An 18,469-nucleotide genomic window follows, 5' to 3' on the forward strand; every position below is an offset into this window, starting at 1 on the left:
CCCACATTATTCCTCTCATGGCATGCAGTCACAAAGCTCTAGTTCCAGGTTACTGCAAACATTTTAACCTTCCCAAAGTATTGTTCAGCTGAGGTGAGTGGGAAGAGGGAAGGTTTTAGCATATCTCTGATGTTTGATGAAGATACGAATTGAGATTGGGAGTTGGATTATTTGCAGTGTAGAGTCAATTTATTTTTCCTAGGTTGGAGGGATGGGAAAGCCAGCAACTTTTGGATGGCATCTGAAACACTAAGTAAAGCTTGTTTCAGTATGGATTTTGGTTGCTGACAGGAATACGAAAAAATCATGGATGTCTTGGGCAACTGTGGCTCTTGAAGTGGGCAAGACCATTCACTAGAGGCCAGTGCTTTTCAATCTTTAAGGTGCACATGTAGGAATCATTTGTAGATCTTGTTAAAATACAGATACTGATTCAGCAGGCCTGAAACGGTGCATTTCTAACAAGTTCCCAGAGGATGCTGATGCTGGGGACTGCAATTTGAAGCAAGGTACCAGAGGACATCCAGAGCGCGTTAGGGGTAGAGAGGCCCGTGGGGCATCCTTCCCGAAGTACAGAAGGAGGATAAATGCTATCCTTAAAGAAAGGCCCTTCTCCAGTCACTCAGGAGAGCGGGGACAATGGTGTGGAAGGAGGAGGAGAGCGTGGGCAGAGCTGGGAAGGTGGCAGCCGGGGAGGGCGGCGGCGCCGAGGTGCGTCAGGTACGGGTGTTCGGGTGATGGCTGTCCGGCAGGGCACATTGCCGCGGCGCGTCTCCGCGTGCTCGAGGCGCGATTTCTGGTCTTTAGGCCCTCGGCGGCTCCCATCGCGGCTCCCGGGCGCCCAGCTGGGACCGCGGCGGCGGCGGCGGCAGCCGGTCACTCCACCGCGCGGGCGGCGCACACCTAACCCGCCGGTCCCGGCGCTCTGGCTCCCGGAAGCGGAAGGGGAGCGCGGCCCGGCTAGGGCGGTGGCGGCGGGACTAGAGGAGGAGGAGGAGGAGGCGGAGGGGGAAGAAGCGGAGGTGGAGGGGGAAGAGCTGCCGGCGGCCGCGAGAACAGCGGCGGGGAGAGGCGAGCCCCCGGCGCCGGTGAGTGTGTGCAGGCGCGAGAACGCCACGGCCGCCCCCCCGCCCCCGGCCCCTGCAGCCCGGCGCCTGGCCGCCCGCCCCTGGTTGCGCCCCTGTTCCGCGTCCTGTTCCCTGCCCGCACCTGCCCTCGCTCCCGCTCAGAACCCCGGGTCTTCTGCGTGCCCTGCCCGCCTGGGGCCTGGCCTTTCTCCCAGCATCTTCAGCCAGAGCTGCAGCCGTCCGCCAACTGCCCCTCCTATAACTGGTGGTGGGTGGGTTCGTGCTCCAGTCAAGATGATTTGGGGTAGTTTTTCGTGTGTGTGTGTGTGTGTGTGTGTGTGTGTGTGTGTGTGTGTGTGTGTGTTTAATTAAAAAAAACCTTTGCCCTGAGTTTCTCGCGTGTGAACTGTAGTTTCTCTCTCTGTACCTGCGCCCGGAGACCTGCGTAGGGATCTGGGATTTATCCTTGCCATCACAGCCTTTCATTCATTTCCAGATCGCTGGGTGAGGCTTCAGAAGACTTGCAGGAGGAGAAATAGTTTGCTCCTTTACTGACCTTCTGCCTCCCTCCCCCAGATTCAAGAGTGGTTTTAAGAAAATGGCTTATGGATGGCAGCAGTTTGCACTTGTTACCATTCACTGTAACAGACCGCTAGATTTTAACTGGGGAGTCCATTTAAAGTTGTGCTCTTTCTCAAGCTGTATTTGGAGCGTATTTTAAGATCCCTGGTGAGTCAGTGGAGGATGTCTGTATCTCTAGGACTAAGAAAACCTGACCAGTTTATTACTTGAAAATATTGCTATATAGCAGTCTATAAAAGTACAAGAGAAAAAAAAAATCAAGGTCGTTGTGAGCAGGTCATAAATCATAGTGTAAAGTTACAGTATAAAATCATGACAACTAACGATAATTAAGCATGCAGGTTAAAAATATTTGTCAGATGGATCCAAGGCCTAATATGTGTACTTTAAAAAATTCACTGCCTTCCTTGTAGTAAAAAGTAATAATAATTATCATCTGATGATTGCTTAGTATATGCCATTCCTGAACTAAAAGGCCTCTGGTGTAATATCTTGTTAAATCCTTCCAACTCTTTAGATTTTATTTATTTTAAAGATAAAATCCAGAGAGATGCTTTATTTTGCCGTAGGTGTGCTAAGTTGTCATGGCAAAAAAGATTTTTGAAGAGATGAGAAATCAGTTGGAAAGAAGGAACCAAATGATTTGGTGTCGTGGAAAGAAAAACTAGATTTTAGTTCCATTGCTGTCACTATTTAGCTGTGGGGTCATGGGTAGGTCAGTGACCCATGCCATTTTTCATCTATACAACCAGGAAGTCAGGATAAATTCTTTAATGCTTATTTTAGCTTTCCCATCCTTACTTGGCATATGCTAAGTTTGTAAATAATTTAAGACCCTTTAACATGTTAAAGTTACTTTTAAAACATTTACCTGAAGAAGTATTAGTAAAATTATATCAAAATATAACCAAAAAATGTATAATTCCATACTTTTAGAATAATATTTGGTGTAGTACTATTCCAGAATTCCTCATTTTGGAGGTAAAACAATAGGATTATATTAAGTCCCTTCAAACTGTTGTGACTTCTGTTAAATTTAACGTACTTTCGAAGCCGTAGTTGGAATAAATGAACTAGAGCATATTTTAAATAAAACGGTGTCACATTGCCTATCTCTGGGGTGTTTTACTTAATAAAAAGAAATTTAAGCATTTAAAAATGCAAACATGTAACCATCAGCTTAACAGGTATGTTCTAAAGAAGTAACCAGTGAATCATAAAATTTTTTACTTATTTACCCACTGCCTGATTTCTCTAATTCATAGAGACTGATTCAGAACCTGTGGAAAAGCACATGGATAGAATAATGTCGTGTATTAGTGAAGAAGTGAATTTAGAAGTCTAGTAATGTCTCCATGGAGCTTTTTTTCAGGAATTGTAATTGAATGTGAGTCAATAAAATCTTTTTCAGTGTAGAAGGCTACATAGTGGCGTTATCAGTACTACCAGGCATAACAGGGAAGGCGGAGGAAAAGCTCTTTTTATTACCAGGAGGTTGTTCCTTAAGCTCAGTTTTACTTTTATATTAAGGAATGAAGACATTTTATATTACTTTAGTAAAACATTAGGGCTCAGTTTCAACTTTTCAAATGCACTAAGTATAAACGGCATCGTAGCATGTAGTAGAATAATCAATGAATTAATACCTCTTATTAAAGTTGAAAATGTTTTGCTTTGAATAAGTAAAAACTATAGGTGAATGACATGAAGAAAAATGGAAAAACACCAGTCTTGCTTATTATCAGAGTAGTGATTTTTTGTTTCTTTATTGGAGTATAATTGCTTTACAATGGTTTGTTAGTTTCTGCTTTATAACAAAGTGAAATCAGCTATATACCTACACATATATCCCTATATCTCCTCCCTCTTGCATCTCCCTCCCACCCTCCCTATCCCACCCCTCTAGGTGGTCACAAAGCACCGAGCTGATCTCCCTGTGCTATGCGGCTGCTTCCCACTAGCTATCTATTTTACATTTGGTAGTGTATATATGTCCATGGTCTCTCAGAGTAGTGCTTTTTTTGGTTAAGAATCTTTGGTAAATTGAGTTAGCCTAGTTTAAAAAGCATATCTTAATAGACATGAAATAGCACTGCTCTCCATGGTAGCTACCTTCCCCAAAATATCTTAAAGTGATGGTAGATTATTTACTTATTTCCCTCTTTTGATGTACCATGGGAAGAAACGTGGTATTTTCAAAGTTTGTCTTCTGCCTTTTAGGCCTCTTCTTTCCCTGTGCTTTTCCTCTCAGGTAGATTGACTTGATCCATTTAAGAGACTGAATAGGTTTCTGCTCTCTTCATCTCTCTGTTGCTGCCACTTCCACAAAAGGGCAAGTTAGGTAAAAATTAGTATTTTACTACTCACTGATTCATTCAATTTTAACTTAATGTGCTCCACTGTGATCTCAACCAGGCTTCTGATTTTAAGCCTTTTATCTGTAATTATGGAATGAATAACTTTTTTACCTGCTGCAGGATTTTCAACTTCAGCAAGCAAGGAGAGATTTTTTTTCTTTTAGTGTTATTGGTTTTAAATCATGTCTGCTCTGGTAAAGCCTGGTGTGAAGGAAATCTAATTTAGCCTTTTGGTTTGTGTGTTCTTTTTTTCAATCTGTTCTTGGTGCAGTGGGTACTAGATAGAGGTAAGTAGCTGGCTTGCCTTTCCTCATGGAAGAACATGTCTGATTCACACCCAGGAAATGCCAGAGTCTAACTTCTGGCTTTTACTGTAGCTGAAGTTTTTTCCTTGTGCTGTTTTTGGAGCAAAGGTTACCCGTGCCTTCTGTTCCTACCCTGCATTTAACTCCAGTTCTTCCCTTGCCTGTCCTGTCCTTTTTCCCACACCCATACCTTCCTAAATGAAGAGCCCTGCCTAGACATTTTGTACTGATTGAAACAGTATTTGGTAGTCTTTAATTCATATCATCACACACCTTCCCAGTTATTTTTGCTTTTTGTTGGGAGATTCTGAAGAAGTGTGTCGTTGTAGTGCAATACTTTTAATAAAGGTATTAATTTACATTTTTTTCACTCACGAGGCGGGTACACAGAAGAGCAACAGCTTACGTTCAGTTCTGCCCAGAATATAGTGATTTAAAGACTTGTTCTAGGAAGTGGATTCTTGAAACCATTGATGGTACAGGTTTGATATGCTTTGACACTTTGTCTACCCACATTTTAACAGTCTTCCTGGAGAACTGAGCAATTGGGTCAGAATTCCCTACTTTAATTCTGCATTCTTCCTTAGCTTTTGAAATCACGTCCTGGTTTTCTGCCATGCTTCATTGCTTAATTTCCCAGTCCTTCCACTTTTACCTGAAAGAGATTTAGTTTACAGGCTTTAGTTCAGTCACTCTATTTTAGATCAGATCTCTATTTTTGGTTTTCTGCTTGAAGAGACCTCATGCCAGCCTTGTGGAAATACAACCTCCCTACATGCTTATAGTGTGATGCGAGGGAAAAGGCTGTGTACTGTCCTATCTGAGGTTTCTCATCTCTGAGAAGTTCTCAGACTTCAGTGTTAGAGAAGGTAGGCAGCTGGGTATAGCTAAATTGTATTTAATCATGGTGACCCAGAAACACTGTTTCATCCTGGAGTTTGTAAGACTAGATGTACAACTCATCTTTAGTCCCCCCTGTCCTCCACCACCCCCCACAAACGCCCCTTTAAAGTTGCCATTGTTGGAGGTGCTTATCATTTGCCAGGCAATTTCTCTTTTAAGTATGACAACCACCTTGTGTGTTGATATTTTTATTACCATTTTAGAGATGGTTAAACCGAAGCTTGAAAAGAAACTGAAGTTTGGAGAGCTAATAAGAGGCTGTTTCATAATTTGAATGTGGCTCTCTTAAGTGTCTGTATAAGATTAATTTCCTACTCTATTGAAATAAACTGAATACCTCTGATATTTTAAAAATTGGATTACCTCTTTGGCTAATTATTAAAGACAGCTATATCCTGATATTTTAGGTAGAATTACTTGACCAATTTTTCAGAGTTGATAAAATCAGAAATTAAATAGCTGTATAAATATGTAAGATTCATTTTAAGCTGCAGTTATAAGGTTTAAATTTTATATATTTTAAAATTTTATATATTTGTATATTAACCATTTTGTTTTGACCCTCGGGGGGGATTTTTTTTTTTTTTTTTTTGGTTTGCCCTGTAAATTGTTGATTGCAGTCTCAGATGTAGCAATGTTAAAAATACTTAACATTTTGTAGTTATAGAGCTTTGAGATATTCTTTGTTATCACAAAATTTCTTGGGTTTTTAAGACTAGAATTGCTTTTATATCACGTGGGTGAGATTTGATTCCACAGTGATGGCGATGCTGAACTAGATAAAACGTTCATCTCATTTTGGATGCTATGGCTGTGATGTAGTTCTGATAACTGTAAATGTAAAGTAGGATTTTTTCCTTGATTTTAAGCCAGTGAGTGACTAGGGTTTGACTCATGGACGGTTGACTTGTGCTGTTACCTAATGTTACTGATGGAAACTACTGTTTTGCTGCAACAGTAAGAAGCCACCCTAGAGTCATAGCTTTAGCAGAATTACTGACTTTGGCCATGTTTCAGAGCACTTCATCGTACCACACTTAATTCTGCTTGAGATCTTTTCTAGAAGAAGATGAATTCATTCATTGCCACTAGAGTAGCAGCTCCTTTACTAAATCATTCTGTATTTTGTCTCTAAGAAGCAAATGTGCAGCCAAAGAGACCACTTGAAATTAGCTTAGAAAGTTAGAGTATAAACAAGTTATATATATATCACAATCTAACAATCATGGACCATAGAAAAAGTGACCCTGGGAGAAAGTACAGTTTAAAAAAAAAGTCTGTAAGGGGAATGGAAATGTAATGATAATGATTTTGATGTTTTTTTCCACATCCTCAGTATGTAATAGATTCCTATTGCTGTGGTAAGCAGTATGCATAACAAACTCACAACTTGTCCTTTATCTCCTTTCTTGGAGAATGGTACCACCATTCACCAAGACCCTAAGCCAAAAACTTGGGCGTCATCCTAGCATCTGCCCTTTGCATGATTGATCACCACGTCCTATCAGTTTTACTCATTAAGTTCTTATTCTGCCCTTTTCCAGCATACCTCCTGTCTTAAGTGTTCCTTCCTTACCCCCCTCCCCTCCCCACTTCCTTTAGAAGTTACTGTTTTTGGGGTACTTACCATGTGCCCTCATTTCTCACCTGAATAACCAGTAAGCCTAGCTTATTCCATATAGTCAGTCTTGGAGCTTTATCCATCCACCCAAGTTCATTGTTCAAAGTGTTGCTCTTCTTTCCAAAATGCACATTTCATCATGGCATTCTTCTGCCTTTAATCCTTCAGTACTTTCCAAACTACTTTCTTCAGGGTGAAGTCCAAACTCATTGGCATGGTTTAACAGTGTTTTTTATTCTTAGATCACTCTCTTCTTGTAGGTCATGAAATCAGTCTAGTAGGCTGTGACCAGCATTATATATTTTTATTAAAGTGAAATATAATAAAATAGTACAGTATCAGAGTACGTCACATATAGTCAGGGTGAATATCACTTCATTAAACTTTTTCAGTTATATATTTTATATATGTGAAATATATACTCACATATCTCATATATTTCTGTGTATATATTACCAGATGTCCTGAACTATATTTCTTAAAGATGCTTGTGGTCGAAAGGTTAAATGCGTTTTATCCCATTCTTCTATATGCAATGACTCTAGTCATTTCAGTTTACTTAGATTTTCTTTGCCTGCCCTTACACCTTTGCGTACTCTGCTCTCTTGTTCAGAAGAGCCTCGATTCTTCATCCACAGGTTTTGCTCTCTCCAGAAATCTTTTCCTGATGGTAACGTACCAAAAGAAATAAATTTTTTATTGCAACCTCGTACACACAAATATTTACATAACTGAAAAGTTCCGTGAACCAATACCCTTCCTGTATGAGATGCATTATTGCCTCCTTGCCCTCTGTCTTACTTTGTCTTACTTGGTATTGATCATGTCTGTTTACTAGTTTGTCTCTATTGAGAATAGGGATGGTCTCTTTTTTATCTATACCAGTGCCAAGGCGTAGTAATATAGATAGTGATAGAATTAGTGAGATACTGAATCAGTATATGTTTTCTAGAACTCTTTACAGTATTATTGTTTAAGCCTGAACTGTAGAAACTAACTTTAATGGTTGATTCTCTTAATGGTTTCATTATAGGAGGATAACTTTTTTCCTTAAAACATTTAAACTAATATGTGCTTCTATTTTAAACTCTTTATTTTATGTTTATCAATTGTGATTAGACAGTCCAGGCCTAATATCTTGATAGATATTACATTGGATTTTGTCACATCAGTGACCTCAGAATGTATTGTCATTTTGTGATTTGTGGTCAGTAAGTTTGATGAAGCCCAAATGCTGGACATGTAATACTAATTTGATTTTATGGGAACTGAGTGGTTTCAAAACAGAGAACGTAGAACGTTCATGTATAATGGTAATCAAATAAAGATTTTGGGGGGCTGGCTGGATTAGATATGAAAGCATAGAATTAAGTAGAGTTGAATCATTTTATTTCTAAATTTAAACTTTTTTTTTGTAATTGACATTTTTTACAGTTAGAATATTTAGTTGCTTACAGTTTTTATCTTTGTTGTGAGATAGTATTTGTTAAACCATTAATAGATTCGCACGGAGAACTGCTCTTGAGGAGAGATCCATTTGTTGGGATATAATAAAAAGAATGAATCAAGATAAAACCTCTAAATGCAAGTACCAGAAAAATTACAACACATCTCAGTGAATTTGCAGGTGGTAAGTGCATTTAATTTTAATGGGAATATGTTTCTGAATTGTGCGGCGTAGTATCCTTAAAGTGTTTTGTTTAGATGAATTTAACAATCTTTCATTTGCAAAAAAAATGATAGTTGCTTTATGTTTATATAAAATTTTCGTATTATCTTTTAACTACACATTTTCTTAAATAAGGCTTTTTCCATAGAGAAAAAAATCTGTAAATAATACAAGTTTCAGAAACATCTTCCTGAATTAGAAGTTTTATATGGCTTTACAGCTGATGCTTCTGTGCTGCATTTTTAAAGATATTAATTTTAAAAGCATTTCATATAAGGATAATACATAGTGATAAAGAGACGCTAAAAGTAAAAATTTTGTTTGTGAGGTTGTAGTGTCAAATCACACCTTATTGGCTATCTTTATTTTTCAGTTGGTCGAGAAGAATTTAGAAGTACATATGTCTATTAATAAACTTACATGAACACATAAATATATATATAAAATGTGACAGCATTCCTTCTCACTACTCTTTCCTTCCTCAGCCCAGTGGTAACCACTGTTAACAGTTTGGTAGATGTGTTTTCTTCCACCCATACAGAAATTACTTATACATATTTTTTTTCTAACAAAAAAAGAAACATGTTATACAACGTACATCTGAATACCCATCACCTAGATTCTACAACTAATATTTTACTGAACTACATCACATACTCATCCATCTCTCTGTCCACACATCAGTCCATTTTTTGAGGGGATCCATTTGAAAGTAAATTGCAGACATCAGTATACTTCCTTCCCCCTCTCCCCAGTCAGTTTATATGCGTATCAGCAATGGATGAGATTGTCCTTTTCTCTGTGCCCTTTCAACATTGGGTGTCACCTGTCTTTCTAGAATTTTGTCAGTACGAAGGGTAAATAATATACCTAGTGATTTCACATTTTCCTAATCAGTAATGATTAACCACTGGATTTTTTTTTTCTTTTGTGAATTGCCTCTCTGTGTATTTACTTTGTATGACTCTTACTAGTCATATGGTATATTCTTTTTTTCCAGGGATGCTTTGTCTTTTAATTTTGTTTCTGGTGTGTTTTGAACTTCAGAAATTTTAATCTTTATGTGGTCAAAGGTGGCTTATGGGTCTTGTTGAAGATCTTCCTCATTCTAAGATTATAAAACCACTTGCTATATTCTTCTACTAGTTTTGCTTTTTATTTGGAATTTTGAAGAGAAGGAGAAATCACTGTGAACTAAGGTGCCAGGAAAAATTTCATATGGCGAGTGAGATTCAAATTGACCTTGAAGTGTGAGTTGAATTTAAATAGAGTAGACAAAATGGTAGAGACATTTTGGACAGAAGGAATGAGAGAGGGAATATATTTTTCATATTCATGGAACAATAATAAGACCACTGGCTGAGGTGGCGAGTCATATAAAACTGCAAGTTTAGAGATATTCATTTGGCTCCATTTCTTGTAAATTATTTTGGCTCACTTTTTAAAATCTGCATTCTGGTGTTATAGTTTTCTGTCATGCAATAGTTTTCTGTCACTTTCTTTTCATAGTGGCTTCAGTATTCTTCCTGAGGAAAATATGTGGTGAAATTTTGTTGCCTGAAAAGGCAAAAAAGGGAAAGGTGGTTTCCTACCAGAGTAGTTTGAACATTGTGAATATTTACTAGTCTAGTTTATTAGAGTTGAGTTATAATTTCTTTAAAAAAAAAGTCGTGCTGTAGTAATTTACATCATTAATGAAGTGAGGGCACTCAAGTATAGTTACCAGATATCAATCTTCAAAAATGTTGAAATACCAGTGTATCCACTAGTTACATCAAAGAGTTATGAGCTCACCATTTAATATACAGATTAATATGTTGGATTCTCTAGCTGATGCAAGTATTTACAGATGCCACCCTTAAGACTGAGTAGCAGCATTGTGTTCAGTTTGGTTGTTGCTCAGGATGTGTAATAGTTTCTGTTCAGCCGTGAGCCGCGCCTGGTAGATAATAACTGAGTGGAGTGATCCTGCAACTTTACCAGTTACACGTTTCTGGTTGTAATCTGATTTGGAGCTCTTGGAAGGCTACTGTTTTCTTTTCTACAATCTAGTTGTAAGGATTATGTGGCACTAATTATGTGGATTAATTTTCACTACTCAGGTATTTAAAAAAGTATTCAACATCTTATTTGTTCATTGTTTTATTTTTCTCTCCTTAGCGCACTTTTCCTTGGAGATGCTTGTTCTTTTAGAGTTTGTTGTCTGTGTATGTTTATATCCAGGAAAAACAGACACATTTTTAACTATACTTTTCATTTATAGTTTCTGTTGTGAGGAACTCTTGCAGTGATAAGAAAAATTTGTTATTCTCTGGTAGAGGAGAATAAAAATAGAGTTTAAAAAAACAAATGAGTGTTTGATAATTTTGCTACTTGTTTTGCTGGCTTGTATGCTTTTCTGTTTCTAATACTAATACATTTAGAAATAAGCAACGAAATTACTCTGTTCTCTATAGTTACTAGAATTCATTGTCTGTTTTTTTAGTCGTGAATGGAACTGAAACATTAAAAGAAAGAAAGTACATGAAGTTAATGATATTGAACATGTTGAGAGACAGAGCCTTCTGTCATTCTTTTAGCACTTGATGGTTGGCAAGACTATAAAAATAAACATTCTTTTTAATGTTTCTCTTTTTAGGTATGTTGATAGCTTGTCATTTGTATTTGAGTTCATTTAGCTTTTAAAATAATCATCCCTAGAAAATTAAATCCTCTGTGACTTTCCTCACTTTAACGATACTGATAGGTCTTTTAATTTTTAAATTAAAAGGTAATGAAGTTCAACTTTTACTTTTTTAAAGGCCTAGGCATTATTCCTATTTTAAAATTCATATATAAGTGCTACTGAGACCATATCTGATTTAAAGAGTTGGGTGGTGAGTTTGAGTTCTTGTCTTTTTTTCTGCTGTCCCAGTGTTTCCAGGTTCTAGGGATAACAGGATAGGGGTATTCTTTTAAAATTAATCCTTAATCTTTTTTTCTTTGTTCTGGTAGCTTTGTAACTTTAAAGAACATTGGCAAGGCCTCTAAAGGGTAGTACCCTGAGGCTCTTCAACTGATGATAAATTATCCTTAGAATGAAGTAGTCTGGGATATAAGCTGGAAATCTGGGAGTCATCCTCCAGAAGCTTACTGGTTTGATTCTGTTTCTTCAGTTGATCTCTCCAAAACTAATTTTGGCTTTTGCCTTCTCGTAGCCTAAATGATCTTTGTCTTTAATTTCATCCTCCACACCAGAGCTTTAATCCTTTATTTAAAATATAAACCTCATTATGTTACCCGCCTGCTTTAGTAGCTTTCCAGTGCCTAAGAATGGCATCTTTATATCCATCATGATATAGCCCTTTATTTCTTACCACTTGCTCTCCACTGAAAGGTTTGTGATTTATCATGGCAGTTTGTAATACCTCCTACAATTTTTACTCTTGTCTACCTCCTGCTCTTCCTTCTGTTTGCAGTATTGTTGTCACTTTTCTTTGCTTGGATAACTTTTACTCTTTTAAGATTGAACTCAGTTCACTCCCCTGCAGGGGGGGTCTTGCCCTGATTTAATCAGTCCCCATCTTTCTGTGCCTATAGTAAGATCTTGTCCACATCCCTGGAATGTATTATATTAAACCCATTTTATGGCTCTTTTCCCAATTAGACTGTTAGTTCCTTTAAGCAAAGACCATGTCTTATTCATCATTGTATCTACAGTGTCTAGCAAGTGACTAGTATATAGTGGAAGCTCAATGAATATTTGTTGAACTGAGTTCAGCTCATTGCTGTACATTGAAGTTTTAGTGAAACTCCTGGATCCGTGGTTCCTGGATACCCGTCAGCTGTATCGAGACACCTGGGGAGCATTTTAGAACATTTTATAGGTTTTTGAGCATTACTCTGTAAAGAATTATGATTCAGTACATCTGGAATGAGGCCTGGGAATAAGTATTTTTAAAAAGCTCCTCAACTGATTCCAGTTTGCTTATAGGTTTGAGAAACATTGTCCTAGTGTATTATTGTATTATTCCCTTGTATTTTAGGTAAAAAAGTTGCCCCCTAGACCTCATATAGTAATTTATTATTTAAGGTTTATAAATTATAGCTACTAAAGTAAGGATATATTTTAGGTCACTTTTTTTTTTGCGGTATGCGGGCCTCTCACTGCTGTGGCCTCTCCCGTTGCGGAGCACAGGCTCCAGACGCGCAGGCTCAGCGGCCATGGCTCACGGGCCCAGCCGCTCCACGGCATGCGGGATCCTCCCGGACCGGGGCACGAACCCGTGTCCCCTGCATCGGCAGGCGGACTCTCAACCACTGCGCCACCAGGGAAGCCCTAGGTCACTTTTTAAATACCATATGTAGAAGTATCTTTAAGCCTCTCATTGTGAGGCCTATTAGCATTTTGTTAATACTGAACTGAAAAAAGCCCCATTTAAGCAGGAGTCTTCTCGAATTGATAGTAATATTAGTTGGGCTTCATTCCATGAATTTAAGTATTTTTGGCAATTTGTAATTACTTCTCACTTTTTATTATAATTTTTCAAAATGATTTTTAAGCATTTTGTTGTGGTTTAAAATTAAATTAAATTGAACAAATCTTAAGTGTATATAGCTCAGTGAGTTTTTACATATGTAGATATCTGTAAGGCAACAGGTCACCATCTAGAACATCTCTAGCTCCCCAGAGTTTCCCCCATTTCCCTTCCCAATTAATAAACACCCCTCCCACCACAAGATGAGCACTCTTTTGACTTGTATTACTATCAGTTAGTCTTATGTATAAAACCTTTTTGTAGTTTTAATCATATCTTTTGGTGAATATGTGCACTTATTTCTCTTGAATTTACACATGGAATTGCTGAGTTAAGGGCAGACTTGTGTTTAACTTCAGAAGGTAATGCCAGTTTATACTCTGTGATTCCAATTCATATGAAAATTGAAATTAAATTATTTGAAGCTTATGGTGAAATTTTAATAGGCTGAAACTTCCCTTTGTTTTCCAAAGTGTTCTATTTTGTCAAAAATATACATAGAAAGAAAATTTAAGTGTCATTTTATAGTTGCCAAAAAGGTAGTTTTGTTTTATTCAAATAATTTTTCCTATATAAGTAAATTTTTCTTTTTCCCTTTCCTTAGGTTGATCTTTCCTTGTGGGTTGGCAGGCAGTCATAGGACTGCAAAATGGGTCTCCGGATTCACTTTGTTGCTGACCCACATGGTTGGTGCTGCATGGGTTTGATTGTCTTTGTCTGGTTATACAACTTTGTTTTAATTCCCAAAATTGTCCTCTTTCCTCACTATGAAGAAGGACATATTCCAGGCATATTAATAATAAGTAAGTTTCTAGATCTTTATTTATTTCTTTGGATAATTAAAGCTTTTTCTCATTGTGAATGTTTTTGGAGTAAAATACCACTATAATAACCTTCCTTTTAATATTATTCAGTGCTATTAATATGAAGTTATTTACTAAATTATGGACATTTTTAAAAAGAATGGCCTTTATATATTTTGCAGGGTTAGATAAATGTGATATCTTCATACCTAACTCTACAAAATATATAAAGACCATTTTGTTTAATAAAAGACTGGCACAATAGTGCTATTTGTGTAGGTCTGTGTGTATTTTTAATGTTTCTGTTATATACTTATTGCAAATGTGGAAGGAGTTTTAAGAATGATTATGATACACATTATTGAGAAAAAGTTTCATGATATAAAAGTTATTGATTATGATTTTGATTATGATAATACTTTGAACTTCTGGATAATTATTTTCTCCTATAGTTTAATGGTGATGGTTTGCTTATGATTAAAAGAATAAGATTGAAGTGATAAGATTTACATGTACATGGCATTTATCATTTTCATGTACATTATGTCATTTTGATCTCATAAGAGCTGTGGGAAGTATAATCTGTTTTACAAATGATAAAACTGACCAATACCATGCAGTCAGTCCTGGAGTTAGCACTTGAACTAAGTTTCCTATTACAGGTGCAGTGCCTTTATCCCCCCAACAAAATGCCTATTTCTTTTTCATCTAAAAGGTAGAATTATGATGAATGAATATATTTTCCTTTACTGTTATTTTTTCTAGTTATTCATTTTAAAACACAAAAATTTCTAGATTCTTTATTTTCAAATTAACTCTCTTAAGATCTATTGAAAAGAGCAATTGAACATCACTAACCCAATGTAATTTTGAAGCTAGCCACTTAGAGTTAATGAAAACGTTTAATTGTAGAATAGGTTTAAAAATGCTGCTTTGATTCTGTCAAATATAGTACATGTAATAATTAAAAGGGATTCATTTATACCAATATTAGTAGGGAATTTCTGTTAATGAAGAATCTGGTTTATTACAAGTTTATCAGTTGTTATTATACAAAATAACTATTTAAAATTACTACATTTTAGATAATCCTCTTGGCAGTATTATTTGATGAATGAAATGAGTTAATCATCTTTCCATCTTATTTTTGAAAATTATTTATCCTGATGGTATTAATTAAAATATACATTTATCCTTTAGATATGCTTGTTGAAAAATGTTTTGAAGGGTAAATACTAATTTTATTTATTTGTTTGTTTATTTCCAAGTATTCTATGGCATTGCCATATTTTGTCTGGTTGCCTTAGTGAGGGCCTCAATAACTGATCCAGGAAGACTCCCTGAGAACCCAAAGATCCCACATGGAGGTATGGTACCTTTCAGATTTATCAGTTTTACAATGCCAGAATTATCATCTTTATTAATGTATTTGACTGTCTTTAGTATATTAATTATATATGTCATGTAAGGCCACTTTCAAGTCTTTCCTCAGTTGTTTCCTTTCCAGACTTCTCAATTTAAAACCACAAATCTCAGCTGATTCCTCCTATCCCCCACTCTCTGGCTCTCCTTTTCAGTTTACTTGTTTATTTATTTGTCTCTCCCTCCTCCCACTCTAGATCTGTGTAACCTCTGTGAGGGTGTAGATTCTTTGTTTTGTTTTCTTCATTTGTTCAGTACTGTATCCTTAATGCCTAAATAGTCTCTGTCACTTAGTAATAGTTGCTAGGTAAATATTTGTTGAATGCTATATAATTACTGAGAAATTATATTTTTATTTAGTAAAGGAATTTTTTGATGGTGCCACTTACCTCATGATATTATTGATATAATATTGCTTAAATATTTGTAGTATTATAATACTATTGCCTATATTTCTTCAAGTTCGAACAATTCAGTGAAAATTTTGAAAGCCTTTTATTCTAGTGTCAATGAAGGTAATTTTTGGTCACTTTATTGCATAGTAACCATTCAGGCAACATAAAAAAATTACAAATATATTGCTTGTTTTATTACATGCCAGATATAGTAAACCTCCTTTACCCTCTTTCCCAAGTTTCACTTTTCCATCATTTGCTATGTAAGCTTTGAGAACTCTGTACTTTCTTCTAGAAAGAAATTTATATGTCTTTGTTATACATTATAGAACCAGAAAAATTTTTATAGTAGTTTCCGAACTTGCTGTACATTAGAACCACGTGGGGAGCTTTAAAAAATCTCAATGTCCAGATCACATCCCATATTAATTAAATCAGAGTATCTGGGGGTGAGAGCCAGGTGTCCGTATTTTTGAAAGATCCAAGGTGATTCTAGTGTGTCACAAAGTTTGGGAACCAATGTACTAATTCTTTCTAAAATTAGATAAACTGGCAAGTCACTTATATAGCCTCCCTTGAGTTTCTGATTGTTTTTTGAGATCCATCATTTGGGGCTTACTTGGTCTTGCAAGTTTAACGATTAAGTGGGAATGATATGACACTGATGTTTATGTAGAAGTTTCTGAAAATTATCTTGAATATTTAGTTTTTATTAATTTATAGAAGCAGTATCACTGTCATTTAGCGGTTATTGTGTGTGTGCGCGTGCGTGTACCTGTGTTTGGTCAGGGAGGATGGCACTCTGTAATTTGTATAGAATCCCTCTTCTCTACTAGCCTAAACCAAAGGCTCTCTAAAATATTGATACATGTATTTTCTTTTTTTTTTTTTTTTTTGCGGTACGCTGGCCTCTCACTGTTGTGGCCTCTCCTGTTGCGGAGCACAGGCTCCGGACACGCAGGCTCAGCAGCCATGGCTCACGGGCCTAGCCACTCTGCGGCATGTGGGATCTTCCCGGACCGGGGCACGAACCCGTGTCCCCTGCATCGGCAGGCGGACTCTCAACCACTGCGCCACCAGGGAAGCCCTGATACATGTATCTTCTACTTCAACTCTAAAACCCAATGTTATCAGAAAATCAAAGAAGCAGGCTTTTCCTAACTCAGGACTCATTTCTGATGAAATCTTTAGTTTGCTGTGGTCAACATTCAAATGCCTACATCTGTCAGATACTGCAAATCAGTGAAAGGGGCCAGGGAGGAACTATTTTACGTTGAAAATCTCATATCTTATCTAAAGGGAGTGGCACTATTCAGCTACAGTGAAATAGTCATACAGGCCTGGTATTATTAGATACTGCAGTTTTTGAAGAGAAAATATGGAATCTCAATTTTTATGAGACATTTCATGATTTTTAAAAATATTGGCAACTAATTCAAAATTTTTAAAGGATTGTTTTAAAGTAAATACCAAACGGATTATACCTGTGGGTCAGATTGAATCCACCTGAAACTGCTGTGTTACCTTTAGCTTATAGACTCCAGTGATGGAGGACACCATGGCATCTTGCCAACTATTTGGATATCTGCATTATATCTGGTCTCATTGACATTTGGCCTGTTTTTCTTCAGTGAAGAGTTCCCATTTGCCCAACCAAAAAAACATGCATTCATTTATCACATTTTAATGTTTCCAAAGTCTCTTGGTATTGTTACAGAGCTACACTGGCAACCGATTCTGTCAGAAAACCTCTGTTAAAACCCAACCCTTGTATTGATTTTTGTAGTTTCAAGTTATATTTTTCTCCCCAAAACATTACTTTGTGATTTGAGATATAGTAATTGAGAAAAGGCCCCCTAATATGTGAGTCTTTTAAAAGACTCAAATAGAAGGTGATTCCTTCCTTTTTGAGGGATAAACCAAACCAAATCTTGCTTTATAGTCATTCATGCATTTACAGCATTAATAAGGTTCCCTGTTATACAATGAGATGCTGTTTACCTTACATTAAAGAGCATCTATCATTTATAGAGTTTACCTTTTTTCTTTTATTTGTTTTATGTTTTGATTTTTCTTTCCTTTAAAAAATGTATCTGTTAATTTTTTATCTTCTATAGCTACCATAAATTAGGAGTTGGATTCTGTCTCCCATAGGCTTTTATTTTGTTAGATGGGTAGTACAAAAGTCTTGTAGGTGACCATCAGACACCAGAATGTATCAGTCACCAAGATCCTGTTTGGACATGAATAAACCCTGAAGAAAAAAGGGAGAAGACTAAGAAATGGTTTATAGATACATAGGGTGGTAGGTTAAGATGGATGGCTTTTTTTCTTGCTCTGCAAAGCAAAAACATAGATAATACTTTAATTTCTGGATTTTAAAAATTGTGATTTTTTTTCTTTTCTAAAAACATAAATGTGTGTGTGTACTTGTGTGTGAAAATGTGCATTTTCATTTGTATTTTTCATTTTAGATTCTTACATCTTAAATTGAGTCTTAAATGGCTCAAACCCTTTCTTTGAACAAATTTATGTACCAGACCATAGGTCAGCACATTCTTCTGTACTGTTAAGGGCCAGATAACAAATATTTTTAGCTTTATGGACCATATGGTCTCTGTCACAAGTCCTCAGCTCTGTCATTGTAACCCAAAAGCAGCCATAGAAATATGTAAATGAATGGGCATAGATAGCTGTGTTCAAATAAAGCTTTATTTATAGACATTGAAATTTAAATTCCAAGATTTTTATATGCCACAAATTATTATTGTTATGATCATTATAATTTTCAATCATTTAAATTTGTAAAAAACATTCTTACCTCATGG

At 36.5% G+C, this 18,469-nt stretch overlaps 1 protein-coding gene across 3 annotated transcripts in view; it reads left to right on the plus strand.

Annotated features, from left to right (window-relative positions):
* Window positions 1-1,038: 1,038 nt before the first annotated feature.
* ZDHHC21 (zDHHC palmitoyltransferase 21) overlaps window positions 1,039-18,469 on the plus strand; it is a 69,248-nt gene continuing 51,817 nt past the window's right edge. Inside the window, exons 1-4 of one of the 3 annotated variants that reach the window (XM_079927387.1) lie at window positions 1,039-1,088; window positions 8,337-8,465; window positions 13,626-13,824; window positions 15,093-15,191. In XM_079927387.1, coding sequence (XP_079783513.1) covers window positions 13,671-13,824; window positions 15,093-15,191 — 253 coding nt within the window. In that variant the 5' untranslated portion in view covers window positions 1,039-1,088; window positions 8,337-8,465; window positions 13,626-13,670. Of the gene's footprint in view, window positions 1,089-8,101; window positions 8,466-13,625; window positions 13,825-14,486; window positions 14,540-15,092; window positions 15,192-18,469 lie in introns of those variants that run through there. The other 2 variants (XR_013829170.1, XM_079927388.1) reach the window with 2 other exon arrangements.

Source organism: Stenella coeruleoalba (genome assembly GCF_951394435.1).
Source record: "Stenella coeruleoalba genome assembly, chromosome: 7".
Lineage (NCBI taxonomy): Eukaryota > Metazoa > Chordata > Mammalia > Artiodactyla > Delphinidae > Stenella > Stenella coeruleoalba.